The sequence below is a fragment of the Pelobates fuscus genome, chromosome 7 (genome assembly GCF_036172605.1).
Source record: "Pelobates fuscus isolate aPelFus1 chromosome 7, aPelFus1.pri, whole genome shotgun sequence".
Taxonomy (NCBI): Eukaryota; Metazoa; Chordata; class Amphibia; order Anura; family Pelobatidae; genus Pelobates; species Pelobates fuscus.
In genome coordinates, this window is record NC_086323.1 from 51,542,356 (window position 1) to 51,557,447 (window position 15,092).

General features: G+C 43.1%; 1 protein-coding gene across 2 annotated transcripts in view; it reads left to right on the forward strand.

Annotated features, from left to right (window-relative positions):
* BRINP2 (BMP/retinoic acid inducible neural specific 2) overlaps positions 1-15,092 on the forward strand; it is a 242,837-nt gene that overhangs the window by 199,382 nt on the left and 28,363 nt on the right. For both annotated transcript variants that reach the window (XM_063428248.1, XM_063428247.1), the window contains exon 8: positions 10,070-10,292. In XM_063428248.1, the coding sequence (XP_063284318.1) occupies positions 10,070-10,292 (223 nt within the window). The remainder of the gene's footprint in view (positions 1-10,069; positions 10,293-15,092) is intronic.

Consider the following 15,092-nt stretch of genomic DNA (forward strand, 5'->3'; position numbering starts at 1 on the left):
TTTTGCGTACATCAGTTCTTCCATTTGCTTTATTTCGTCTACCCTTCCTATCCAATCTCTAATAGATGGGATCTGCGTTTGTTTCCAATACTTGGGTATGAGTTGTGCGGCTGCCATGACTAAATGGCTGAAAAGGGCAGCTCTTTCTCTTCGTATACCTAGCGGAGGTATTGAAAATAAGTAGTGTTGTGGTGTAAATGGAATTTTACTGTTAATCAGCATTTGGGTCATGGCATGGATTCTCTTCCAATATGCTACTATTGTCGGGCATTGCCACCATATGTGGGCATAATGTGCTTTCTCGTGTTGGCATCTCTAGCAGTTCTGTGAGGCCAAGTTATGTATTTTTTGCCAAATGTTTCATGCTTTTAACTCTCTTCTTCGCCCTGTCGTGCCTCCTCCTCCTACCAACTTGGCCACCACAAACTTTGCAACTCACTTCACTGAGAAGATTTATACAATCAGAGAAGAGATCTCTCATCTCTCTCCATCCACTACCTACTTTTTCACTTAACACACTCCCTCAGCTGTCCTAAGCTCATTTGCACCTGCTACAGCAGAAGAGGTTTCTACTCTCCTCAGTTCCTTCCGCCCCACCACCTGTTCCCTCAATACTATTCTCTTGTATTTCATCCGCACTTTGTACCCTTTTCTTGCTCTGCCTCTCACTAAGATTTTCTAACTCTCCCTCTCCTATGGCACATATCCTCTACCCTTTAAACATGCAACCGTAACCCCCGATTCTGAAAAAGCCCAACCTTGACACTAATTTCCCGTCCAACTACTGCCCTATCTCGCTACTGCTGTTTGTCTCCAAGATCCTTGAGAGAGTTGTGTATGCAAGATTGACAGACTTCCTGAAATCCAACTCTCTGCTTGACCCGCTTCAATCTGGATTCCACACTCTGTTGAAACCGCTGTGACCAAAGTATACAATGATCATATCACTGCTAAATCCCATGGCCACTACTCTATCCTAATTCTCCTCGACCTTTTTGCTACTTTTGACACATTTGATTATCAACAGCTTCTTCTCATCCTCCATAATATCGGTCTATGAGATACCGCTCTCTCCTGGTGTTCTTCATACCTCTCCCAGCGCTCATTCAGTGTTTCTTTCTCTGACTCTGCCTCTTCTCCTCAATCCCCCTCTGTTGGTGTTCCCCAAGGTTCTGTCCTTGGTCCCCTACTGTTCTCGATCTATACTGCCTCCCATGGTAAACACATCAGGTCCTTTGGCATCCAATATAACTTCTATGCAGATGACACGCAAATCTATCTGTCCTCCCCTGATCTCTCCCCTCCCCACTTGACTCATGTCTCTGACTGCCTCTCTGCTATTTCCAACTTGATGGCTGCTCATTTCCTTAAACTAAACCTGTCCAAAACAGTACTTCTGGTCTTCCCTCTCTCAAGTGTTGCAACTCCCTTGTCTGTGTCCCTCTAAGTCAATGGCGCTACCATCCGCTCTACCTTTAATGCTCGCTGCCTAGGTGCTCTCTTAGGAAGCGAGCATTAAAGCAGAGTATCACTGCTAAATCCCATGGCCACTACTCTCGCTGCCTAGGTGCTCTCTTTGACTCCGACCTCTTGCGCGCATCCAACCCTATTTAACACCTGATACGGCAAAAGTGCTTGTCCTCTCTCGACTTGACTACTGTAATCCGCTTCTCAGTGGTCTTACGTGTTCCCAACTTGCCCCGATACAGTCTATAATGAATTTGGCAGCGAGGCTCATCTTCCTGTCCGCCCACACCTTCCATGTCTCCGCCTTTGTCAGGTAAGATATAGGCCTCAATTTAAGATCCTGATACTTTCTTATAAATCTCTACACAGTGCTGCTGCTACCTATATATCCTCATTAATACACAAATGTGTCCCATCTAGGCCCCTACGTTCTGCTGGAGACCTACGTTTAACTCCTGTTCGTACTCCTACCTCTGATGCTCATCTTAAAGACTTGTCTAGGGCTGCACCGTTCCTATGGAAGGCCCTTCCCCTCTCTGTTAGACTTTCACCCAATCTATACTCCTTCAAAAATCTTTGAAAACTTACTTCTTTAGGAAAGCATATCAATTAAACTGTGAACAGCTTTCCCTCCCCGCACCCTGATTCCTCTCCTGAAACTGTCATCAAAACAAAACACTAAGCCCTCAATGAATACTATCCTAGCAACCTACTTTTCTACCCTACCCTTACCTTTTGTGTCACTATACCCCACTCCCTCTAGCATGTAAGCTCATTGAGCAGAGCCCTCAATCCCTCGGTTCCTGTGCATCCAACTTGTTTGGTTACAAATAAGTGTCTGTTAGTCCACCCATTTCACAGCGCTACGGAACTTGTTGGTGCTTTATAAATAATAATAATAACAATAATAATAATAATAATAATAATAATAATAATAATAATAATAATAATAATGCCAATACTGAACAACTTTGAACACACATATTAAGTCAGCCACATTTTACTGTGACCAAGCAAACCTGAGACGTGTTCTGGAATGTCACTCTGAATGATATGTTTTCAGAGTTGGATGCATGTAGTTACAATGTTCAACATTTTAAGAATGTAATTTTTTTTAGGGTAATAGATCCCCAGCCCTTGCAAAATTAAAATTCCCATGATACTCGAGCAATATTAATGGGAATTATAGGTGGGGAGCTATTTGTTGGGCACCCCTGTTTTAAGCACTGTCCATGGAGGGGAGAATGGATTTGGACTTTCAAGAAAGAGGAAGGATAAGAGGGAAATTGTGATATAGGTCAGTAATATGGGCTTTGTCCTTCTAAACAGGGATACTTGGAAGTTAAAATAATGATTTAATCATGCATGAGATATGCATACGATATGAGGAATATCTAACTACAATAACAATGCAGTCTTATTGTCTGCTACTCTACCTTTCAACACGCTTGGGGCTTATTAACTGAACAGCAAATTGAGCATTGACAAAAATTGACAAATGATCTGTAAAGTTTAGGCAAACATAGCTAAGTTTAACATTTGCAAGGGTTAAAACAACCCAAGTATAGCTTACCATTTTCACAACTCCTCTGCTGTATCCTAAGTCAAGTAATTCCGTTGTTAGTTCACCACAGTTTACTATTTAGTGCAAATAACTCATGTTTATTAATAATACAGCTTAGTGCTCACATTACAGGACAAAACTCAGGCACTCTGCGGCGCGAGAGGGAGCTGAGCAGACAGCTCAGAGGAAGTGCTCCCTCGCCAGCAGCCCGCCAGCGCTTCCCGACCGCCCAGCAGCCCGCCGGCATGTCTGTTAGCTGCAAGGCTAACAAGACATTTGGCCTGGGCGTTTGGGGGCGGCTTTTTTTGCCGCCCCCTGGATAATGCCGTCCAAGGCAAATGCCTTGTTTGCCTTGCAGCTAAAACGTCCCTGCGTAGAACTCCAGCTACCTCAGCTCTCGTCTGTCACCAACGAACGTTAGCAACTCTGCGTGAACGATTGGTGTTGGTTTTAGTCAAGTATGTCAGCAGATTTCAACTGTGCACATCAAAAAGATGAGGTGGCAGAAGACACTAGACATTTCATAGATGCAGCCTTAGCGATACATAATAAGGAGTTATTTTTCTCAGTCTCATTAACAATGCAAAGGTGAAATTGAAAAGGTCCACCTAAACTGCCCCATCAAATCCACCTTACCTGTCAACTTTACTTTGTACTCTTCAAAAAAATGTGAAACTTACACCCCTCAAGGTATTCACAAGTCTAAGCAGGGTTCCTTCATGTCTCCAAAATGAGTCAAAACAATCTCTAGATCAACCCCTGTGCATAACAATAATACTTTTATTTTGTAATTCGATTTTAATTGGTATTCCATAATGTCCTGGGACCTTAATGTTACTAATATTACCCAACTTAATGGTTAACATTTTAACTACTTTGGGAGGGTAAAAATAAAGATGACTTTCACAAAAACCTGTGACTAGAGATGTCGCGAACATAACATTTTCCGTTTGCGAATGGCGAATGTGAATTTCCGCAAATCTTCACGAACTGGCGAACCGGGCGAACCGCCATAGACTTCAATAGGCAGGCGAATTTTAAAACCCACAGGGACTCTTTCTGGCCACAATAGTGATGGAAAAGTTGTTTCAAGGGGACTAACACCTGGACTGTGGCATGCTAAAGGGGGATCCATGGCAAAACTCCCATGGAAAATTACATAGTTTATGCAGAGTCTGGTTTTAATCCATAAAGGGCATAAATCACCTAACATTCCTAAATTGTTTGGAATAACGTGCTTTAAAATATCAGGTATGATGTTGTATCGAGCAGGTAGTGTAAGGGTTACGCCCGCTTCACAGTGACAGACCAAACTCCCCGTTTAACGCACCGCAAACAACCGCAAACAGTCCATTTGCACAACCGCAAACTCCCCATTTGCACAAGGTTGGATACCGAGCTAGCCATGTCCCGTTCCTTGTCCTCACTGATGTCATTAAAGGTCTCTTCCTCCACCCAGCCACGTACAACACTAAGGGTCCCCGAAAGGTGACAACAAGCCCCCTGGGACGCCTGCTGTGTTTTGTCTTCCACCTCCTCAAAGCCACCTTCCTCCTCTGACTCCTCTTCTTCAGACTCCTCTCTCTGCATTGCCTCTCTCTGCATTATTATAAGGTGTGTTAAGTAGTACTATTCCTATCAGTTTAATCCCTGTTACGTCCCCTATCAGGGGACGTGTATATGGCATTGATTTTAGGAACCGGGAGATGGAAAAAGATGCTTGGTCGTTCCTCCTACTTCAAATTTGGGGCACTGCGCGTGTAATCTAATGTGCCACCAGATAGGAGTGCTGTGTTAAGTAGTACTATTCTTATCAGTTTAATCCATGTTACGTCCCCTATCAGGGGACGTGTATATGGCATTGATTTTAGGAACCGGGAGATGGAAAAAGATGCTTGGTCGGTCCTCCTACTTCAAATTTGGGGCACTGCGCATTCTCAATCTAATGTGCCACCAGATATGAGTGGTGTGTTAAGTAGTACTATTCTTATCAGTTTAATCCCTGTTATGTCCCCTATCAGGGGACGTGTATATGGCATCGATTTTAGGAACCGGGAGATGGAAAAAGATGCTTGGTCGTTCCTCCTACTTCAAATTTGGGGCACTGCGCGTGCAATTTAATGTGCCACCAGATAGGAGTGGTGTGTTAAGTAGTACTATTCTTATCAGTTTAATCCCTGTTATGTCCCCCTCATCAGGCCTTTTTTAGTCGAATGTATCGCTCACTGTCAGTCCCTTTAGAATCCATCCCTCATTCATCTTAATAAAGGTGAGGTAATCTAGACTTTTTTGACCTAGGCGACTTCTCTTCTCAGTGACAATACCTCCTGCTGCACTGAAGGTCCTTTCTGACAGGACACTTGAAGCGGGGCAGGGCAGAAGTTCTATCGCAAATTGGGATAGCTCAGGCCAGGTCAAGCCTGCACACCCAGTAGTCAAGGGGTTCACCGCTCCTCAGAGTGTCGATATCTGCAGTTAAGGCGAGGTAGTCTGCTACCTGTCGGTCGAGTCGTTCTCTGAGGGTGGACCCCGAAGGGCTGTAGCAATGCGTAGGACTTAAAAAGATCTGCATGTCCTCCATTAACAACACGTCAATAAAGCGCCCTGTCCTTGCCGGCGTGGTCGTGGGAGGAGGAGGATTACTTTCACCTCTTCCCCTGTTAGATTCCTGTTTTGCTGTGACATCACCCTTATACGCTGTGCAAAGCATACTTTTTAATTTATTTTGGAACTGCTGCATCCTTTCTGACTTAATAATAATTAATAATTCGGTAACATTTCAGGCACTTTCTGCTTATACCGGGGGTCTAGTAGCGTGGACACCCAGTACAGGTCGTTCTCCTTCAGCCTTTTTATACGAGGGTCCCTCAACAGGCACGACAGCATGAAATACCCCATTTGCACAAGGTTGGATGCCAAGCTACTCATGTCCCGTTCCTCGTCCTCAGTGATCTCACTAAAGGTATGTTCTTCCCCCCAGCCACGTACAACACCACGGGTACCAGATAGGTGACAATGAGCACCCTGGGATGCCTGTTGTGGTTGGTCTTCCTCCTCCTCCTCAAAGTCACATTCCTCCTCTGACTCCTCTTCCTCACAATCCTCTTCCAGCGTTGCCGCAGGTCCAGCAAGCGATGCTGATAAGGCTGTTTCTGGTGGTGATGGTAACCACAACTCTTCCTCTTCTTCTTCACGCTCATCTACGGCCTGATCCAGCACTCTTCGCAGGGCATGCTCCAGGAAGAAAACAAATGGTATGATGTCGCTGATGGTGCCTTCAGTGCGACTGACTAGGTTTGTCACCTCCTCAAAAGGATGCATGATCCTACAGGCATTGCGCGTGAGCGTCCAGTAATGTGGCAAAAAAATTCCCAGCTCCGCAGAGGCTGTCCTAGCACCCCGGTCATACAAATAGTCGTTAACGGCTTTTTCTTGTTGGAGCAGGCGGTCGAACATTAGGAGTGTTGAATTCCAACGTGTCGGGCTGTCGCAAATCAAGCGCCTCACTGGCATGTTGTTTCGCCGCTGAATATCTGAAAAGTGCGCCATAGCCATGTCGGAACGCCTGAAATGGCCACACACCTTCCTGGCCTGCTTCAGGACGTCCTGTAAGCCTGGGTACTTATGCACAAAGCGTTGTACGATCAGATTACACACATGTGCCATGCGCGGCACATGTGTCAACTTGCCCAACTTCAATGCCGCTATCAAATTTTTTCCGTTGTCACACACCACTTTGCCGATATCCAGTTGCTGCGGAGTCAGCCACTTTTCCACCTGTGCGTTCAGGGCGGACAGGAGTGCTTGTCCGGTGTGACTCTCTGCTTTCAAGCAAGTCAAACCCAAGACGGCGTGACACTGCCGTATCCGGGATGTGGAATAGTACCTGGGGAGCTGGGGGGGTGCCGTTGATGTGGAGCAAGAAGCAGCGGCACAAGAGGACTCAGCCGAGGAGGTTATGGAAGAGGATGGAGTAGGAGGAGTAGAGGAGGTGGCAGCAGGCCTGCCTGCAAGTCATGGCGGTGTCACCAACTCCTCTGCAGAGTCACGCATTCCATGCTTGTCAGTCGTCATCAGGTTTACCCAACGCGCCGTGTAGGTGATATAACTGCCCTGACCATGCTTTGCAGACCAGGTATCAGTGGTCAGATGGACACTTGCCCCAACACTGTGTGCCAGACATGCCATTGCTTCCTTTTGCACAATCGAGTACAGGTTGGGGATTGCCTTTTGAACAAAGAAATTTCGGCCGGGTACCTTACACTGCGGTGTCCCAATAGCTACACATTTTTGGAACGCCTCATACTCCACCAGCTTGTATGGTAAAAGCTGGCGGGCTAAGAGTTCAGACAAGCCAGCTGTCAGATGCCGGGCAAGGGGGTGACTTTGTGACATTGGCTTCTTACGCTCAAACATGTCAAACATGTCCTTGACAGACACCTGACTGGGCAGATGAGCAGGAACTGCTCAAGGCGACAGACGGAGTGGCGGAATGTTGAGAGGAGGCAAGGAGGACAGCAGTGGTTGACGTGGCTGAAGATGCTGGACCAGGAGGAGGATGGCAGCTTTGAGTTTGTGTGCTGCTTGTACTCATGTGTTGATCCCATAGGCGTTTGTGATGTGCGATCATGTGCCTTCGCAAAGCAGTTGTACCTAGGTGGGTGTTGGACTTCCCATTTTGGCACAGGTTGCAAATGGCATAGCTGTTGTCAGAGGCAGACACACAAAAAAAATGCCACACTGCTGAGCTCTGCAATGACGGCATTCTGGTGGTGGCAACAGCATGCGTTGATTGGCATGCTGTCTGGCTGACCCCGGGTGCCGATGCATGCTGTCTGGCTGTGCCACTAGCTCATTGCGACGACCTCCCCTTGCTTCCAACTCGTCTCCTCCTAATCTCTGTCTCCCCATCTGAACTTTTCCCCTTTTCTTCTACTCTTCTAGCGGGCACCCACGTGACATCCATGGACGCATCGTCATCATCAACCGCTTCACTTGTATCTGACAACTCAGCAAAGGAAGCAGCAGCGGGTACAACATCATCATCATCACACCATACGTCCATGTGCGTAATGCTGCCTGACTGTGACATATCCCTGTTATCTACATCCTCTGGCAATAATGGTTGCGCATCACTCATTTCTTCCAACTGATGTGTAAATAACTCCTCTGACAGATCAAGTGAAGTGGCTGTGATGCTAGTGTTGGTGGTGGCGGCAGGCGGGCGAGTGGTAACTTGAGAGGTGCCCGAAGCTAAGCTGGAGGAGGATGGTGCGTCAAGGTTCCGAGCGGAAGCTGTAGAAGATTGGGTGTCCTGTGTTAGCCAGTCAACTATGTCCTCAGAACTTTTCGAGTTCAGGGTACGTGGCCTCTGAACACTGGGCATTATTCTAGGGCCAAAGAGAATCACAGCACCATGACCAAAAAGGCCCCTGCGAGGTGGCCTGCCTCTGCCTGTCATTTTTCTTTCGATTAGTGGTACTATGCGTGCAAGCTACTGTGACAACAGATATGAGGGGCACTGTGCACTGGCAGAAGTTGGCAGAGTAGACGCTGTAGGCCTGACACACACGCTTGCAGACAACTAACTGCTATTCAATCTATTACAGTCAAAACATTTTTTTTTTTAAATGTACACTACTATTACACCAGATATGAGTTGCACTGGTGTGACACTGTGCCCTGGCAGGCCCTGAAACGCACACGTGTGAAGGAAACTGACTGCTATTATATTACAGTCAATTTTTTATTTTTTTTATGCAAGCTATTGTGACACCAGTTATGAGTGGTGGCACTGGGCAAGTGGGCACAATATATGCTTTGAGCCTGACACACATGCTGGCAGGCAGGCAACTGCAATTAGATTACAAAGGAAAAAAAAAAGCAGACTGATGTTCTAGCCCTAAAAAGGGAATCTAAAATGGATGCTGTCCAGGAGGTGGGTGGGTCTGGGAGGGAGGGTCTGCTGCTGATTGGCTGGAATGTGTCTGCTGACTGTGAGGTACAGGGTCAAAGTTTACTCAATGATGACGAATAGGGGGCGGACCGAACATCGCATATGTTCGCCCGCCGTGGCAAACGCGAACAAGCTATGTTCGCCACGAACTATTCGTCAGCGAACTATTCGGGACATCTCTACCTGTGACTCATATTATTTGACTGTTAGTGCAGCAGAAGAGCTAACCACTGACCTAAAAAAGGTTGATCTCATGAAGTACATGAGGCTATCATTCTTTGCAAAAAAAAACATTTGATATAGAAAGAAATACATTTTTGTTATGAAGACGAAGAATGCTGGAGCTATAATTATTATATATTTGTGGCTGGGAGTAGTTGATTTTTCCATGCCCATACATACATGGGCATATCTATAACTTAAATTTTGGAGGACTAACATAGGTTTGCCCTACAAACACACAGCAACAGACACACATTCACACATATTCGTGCAGACATGCATACTAACATACACAGATAAACACAGATACACAAAAACTAGTTTATCACCCCACCTCCCCTGTTGCTTGCCGTTTTAGAGGGTGAGGAAAGAGGCACAGGGGCCTACATGAACTGCTATTATGGGACATTATAATGTTTAACTATATATGTTTTGAACCTGAATCTTTACACCAAAGAGGACGACTGGATAAAAAGTCATTGGGAAGGACAGAGCAAATACCAGTTGTTCTTTTTTCCATCCATTTTTTTAATGTAAGAGTATATCTAATGAAGAACAGTAATAAGGAAAACTATAGTCAAATGTGTTATGAAATGAATTTCTGTTTAAAGCTATTAGACTATCTAAGTGCTGTCAGTAAATCAAGCCATTCAAATTCTTTATGTATAGCCCTACCCTTGTGTTGACTTCAAAATAAGAACACAGAGGACAACACAATTAAGATTAATTTTAACTTACAAATGAGACTTTGAAGAACTGTTACGTTTTTACTATATGCTAAGTAAAAATAAACTCTGTGTGATCAATTCTTGACTTTATTGTTTGAGGTGATTCACTTGACACTTCTGTTTTTGTTACAGTTGAATTCCGTTCTTTTCTCAAGAATCTGCCTACAGACCGTTTCCTTAACATCACAGCTATCTCTAAGCTCTGGAACGCCGACCTCCATCTTATTCGGCGTTATGAGCAGCTAAGAGTCGGCTTCAAACAGCTCTTGACCAAATCTCAGCGCCAAATGCGACGCCTGATTAACCTGAGCAATCACTGCCTGAGCCAGCCTCAGTTCTCACTTCTACGGGAGAGGTAGATAAATTATCCTTACTGTTGGTTAACTCTGTGTTTTTAATAATGAGTCAGCATATAGGTTTTTTCGCAACTTGATGAAGAGGACATCAAATTGTTCTGAGCCACATATAATTCCCTCACAGGCTTATGTTGTCTAATTGTTCTGGAGTATCCAATTCCCTTAACCTGAATAAACTGCTTTAGAACCTCTTGATAAACAATTCAATTCACCAGTTGTATTGACTCAAACTGAAGCTAGAAATTCAAAAAATATATATTCTCAAGGATCTGTTTACTATAATGTGACTGGAATCTTGAGAGCTGTTTTCCAAACTGTTGGCTAAAATAGCTACTTTAGAAAAATAAAATCTCTAGTTATGCCTAGCTGATTTTTTCCCTCCAATATTTCACACACCCACTATATATCAACATGTTAACTTGAGCTGAAGAGGGATTACAGGAATAAACACTACAGCTTACTCTGGGCCTCCCCTACCAACTCTTGGGAGCCAAAAGAACTTCCTTTAGTGTTTAGCCAATTTGTGAAGACCCACATTGCAGAGCCTAGCTCAGGAGAGCCAAAAAGAAGTTAGGGCTCTCCTACGCTGGTAATGTGAGTTCAGCACCAGGCAGACTCCAGATAGGAAGCTAAACCATTAAAAAAGTGGTGGGCAACAAAGCTATCCTGACACCGTAACCACTATAGTGAACTACATTGGTTATGATGCTTGGAGTGTTCCTTAAAACATGTCAATACAATCCCAGTGGCTCTGTTGTGATACTTTTTGACTCCAGTTTTCCCATTATCAGATTGAAAAATGACCCCATATGTTAAGCACTCATGTTTTAGGGATCACAAAAAAACAGGACACTTTAACAGGAAAATGTAAAACTTTGCTAATTCAACATCTCAAAGAACTTATAAACATCCAATAACCCAAATGATTACTAAATACGAGTATATTCATTTAGGAGTAAGTTTCAGTCTCTTGATAACCGAGTTAACAAAGGCAGGTAATATTAGGCAGTTACAAATATAGCTTAGTTGAAGAATTTTCCATTTTACTTATTTTAACCTGAATATTATGACCTGGTTGTCTAATCATTTACCACAGCCACAGGGCACACAAGGAGGTGAGAGAGAGTGACACCCAACGCATTTAAAAGTGTCTGGGGAGTGACATCATCCTAATTTCTGTATTATCAGTGCAGCTTGATAGGAGGTGGGTTGTGGGTTCTTGTGAGAGTCCATTTTTGTTAAATGGCTCCTAAATAGTTTGCTATAAAACTGGTGGATGGTGCCAAAGAATCACCATAACCACAACAACGCTATGTAGTAGTTAAAGTGCTTAGACTGAACCTTTAGTGTGGTGTTATACAACTGTACCATGGTGTAGTAAAAAGCAACAAGTCCCACTGCTTAAGAAGTGACAGGATACTGATGCATTCACTGACAATAAAATCTTAAGTTAACTTGATCTATTTTAGGAATGTCCACTTGGGATCATAATTTAATCACAGAATTGTTAACCCTCATCTTAAAAGGACCTGTGTTTTTTTCTCTTCTGCTAGCGAGAGCGACTGCTATTCACAGCTTTTAACACCTAGTAACAGTACCAGAATTTTTAACACCCAAAATAACACATTTGTCAGCCAGCTTACATGTGATCTGCCTGTGCACGTGCAAACAGAACTCTACGTGCTTGCACAAGGTCAACTGCTATGTGTCTTTGCAAATGTTCATGATACCCTAATCATATGCTTGTGCCACTGACAAGACAGGAAAATAAGCAGCTATTCAAAGTGCAAGAAGACAAAGAAAGAATACATTTTACGGAAAAATGAAACAAAACAAAACAACAACAAAAAAACATTATATTACACCCACGTAACAATTTATTCCTGCTAGAAAGATTTTTAGGATGAACTATTCTACAATTTACGGATGATTACAATGGACTCTAGCAAAACAAACAAAAAAAAAAGCATTTTGTTATTTTAGTTGGTGATAGATTTAGTCTTTCGTGATATAATTGGGTTCCACCAATCATGCATGGTCACTTTTTTGCTACCTAAATGATAAAGACCATATTACACACGACTCTTTCACTGGAAAGGGTGAATTATTATTATTATTATTATTATTATTATTATTATATTATTTATAGAGTGCCGTCAAATTCCGCAGCACTTTACAATGGGTGGACGAACAGACATGTAGTTGTAACCAGACAAGTTGGACACACAGGAACAGAGGGGTTGAGGGCCCTGCTCAATGAGCTTACATGGTAGAGGGAGTGGGGTAAAATGACACAAAAGGTAAGGATAGTATTAGACTAGGGACAGTTGCGGAAGAGGAATCAGTTGGGAGCTATTAAGAGTTTAATTGATACGCTTTTATGAAGAAGTGGGTTTTTAATGATTTTTTGAAGGAGTGGAGACTGGGTGAGCATCTAACGGAGGAGGGAAGCGAGTTCCTCAGGAACGGTGCAGCCCTCAAGAAGTCATGAAGGCGAGCATCAGAGGTGGGAATACGGATAGAAGATAGACGTAGGTCTTCAGCAGATCGTAAGGGCCTAGACGGGACATACTTGTGTATAAGGTAGGATAGATAGGTGGGAGCAGTATTATGTAGACATTTGAAAGCAAGAACCAGAATTTTAAATTGAGCTCTATATTTTATAGGAAGCCAATGTAGGGACTGACAGAAGGGTGAGGTATGGGAGGTGCGGGCGGGTAGGAAGATGAGCCTCGCCGCCGCATTCATTATCGACTGTAACGGCGCAAGTTGGGAGCACGTAAGACCACTGAGAAGTAGATTACAGTAGTCAAGGCGAGAAAGTACAGTGCAATGGACCAACACCTTAGTCGCATCTGGCGTTAAGTAGGGGCGGATTCGCGCAATGTTTTTGAGATGGAAATGACAGGATTTGGCGATAGAGTGAACATGAGGCGTGAAGCAGAGGTCCGAGAACCGAACTTGTTTGGCAGCTCTTCATTTTGAATATGTCCCTGAATTTACTACGATTTTTTGCTTGCTATTTTGTTTGTTTTTCAAAGGAAGGCAAAGGTCACTTTTCTTCTGTTTTCCTGTAAATTATACACCGTAGGTAGTGGTTTGTCTTGTAATGCAGAGTTCTGCTATTTTTCAGTAAATACACGGTTTCTCTTTTTTTTTTTTTTAAGAATAGTTTCATTACATGTATTTTTGGAAGAAACCAGAAATTTCTGTGACCTTTTTGTAGGCAGGAGGCATATCTCTCGAGACGGCCATGCTGCATGGGGTAGATCAACCTGGCAGATACAATCAGAGGAAGATTTAATTACATTTTAATTATGTAATCACCCTCACCTTTGAAGAAGAGCTAATACGCAGTGAGAAATGAATGCTGGGAGATAAAAGTGAAGCATCGAGTCATCCAATTACAGCATCATGTTGAAAAAAAACAAAAAAAACTTAAATTACTTTTTTTTCTAATTCTTTCAATATGCCATGCTCTTATCAAAGGATGGTATGGGAACATGAGTCAGGGTTATTTACCATGCTCTGAGTTAGAATACGAATGGTAAAACTGAGGCCACAGTAGCTGATTTAGAAACATTCTCCAGTTCCACAGCTTGCTTAATTTAGTAATTAATTCCCTACAGTTTGATCAGTGAAAAAAAACCCTTTCTAATTTCCCATGATCTCTGTTTTCGTTTGTGGTGTAACACTCTGGTATTTCCGTATGTTCGGTCCTCCTTCTTGAAAAGTTCTAAGTATTGTTTGCATGCATTTGCCATTCCCTAGTTTGAAATAAAGTATACCACTACCCTGGATGAGAAAGATTATTGATCTCAAATCAAATCCAGAATTTGAATCATTTCTAAAATGTGTTTCATGTTGCTGTTCCGTAGGAACTGCATGTATGATGTCACTAGGGCACTGTTGGAAAGGGTACGGCAGAAGGAGAGATATGATCTTGTTGGACGCAGTTTGTCATTGATCCAGCTTGTTCTGTTATTGCTGAAGGGAGGTCATAACCCATGACTGTATTCTGCGCAAATTTGTAGAGGGTTGTTCTCTAAAGAGTGTGTTGTAATGCATTGAAATTCAAATTACAAAAGCTCAACCATCAGCTGAGAAAAGCTGTGTATGCACACGTCGTTATCTGTGTGGGTAAAAATCTCCAATCAACTTTCGTATTAAAAATGGATAACAAAAAAATGTTCCAGGTTAGTTCAATTCAGCTAATTCCATTTACCGATACTTGAAAAATAGCTGGCTCCAGTCAACCTTGACATGACTGGATGATGATAGGCTGTAAAGTAATAATCTTTAAGAGCTGATATGCAATGTCAACTGTCAAGTATCGGTAGGTTTAGGGGAAAAAAGGAAAAAGGTAAAGACTTTTTTATATTTTTATAGTCACTTGGTATTATACTTGAACAGTGTTGGTACAGGTTCTTTAATGACATCCTTCGCAAGATGTACCTGATACTTGGCTACTTAAATATGAATTAGATCTTCACTGGAAGTGACTGTTATGCATTTGGGCATTTCTTTCATAGTGCAATATGGTACACATACAGAAGGGATGGCCAACATACGACTTTGCAGATGGCAACCTAATATGCAATATAAAATAAACAAATAACACTACTGCAAATGTAAAAATAGTGCAATGCCTGTTAGCATGTGCAAAAGAAATGAGTCCTTCTTTTAAAGAACCTCTAAAGGTACCCAAGCCTCTTCATCTGAATGAAGTGGTTTGGACGTCATGGCCCTTTTCAACCTGAAATTTAAAACATTGCTGTTTTGTAGAAAACACATTTACA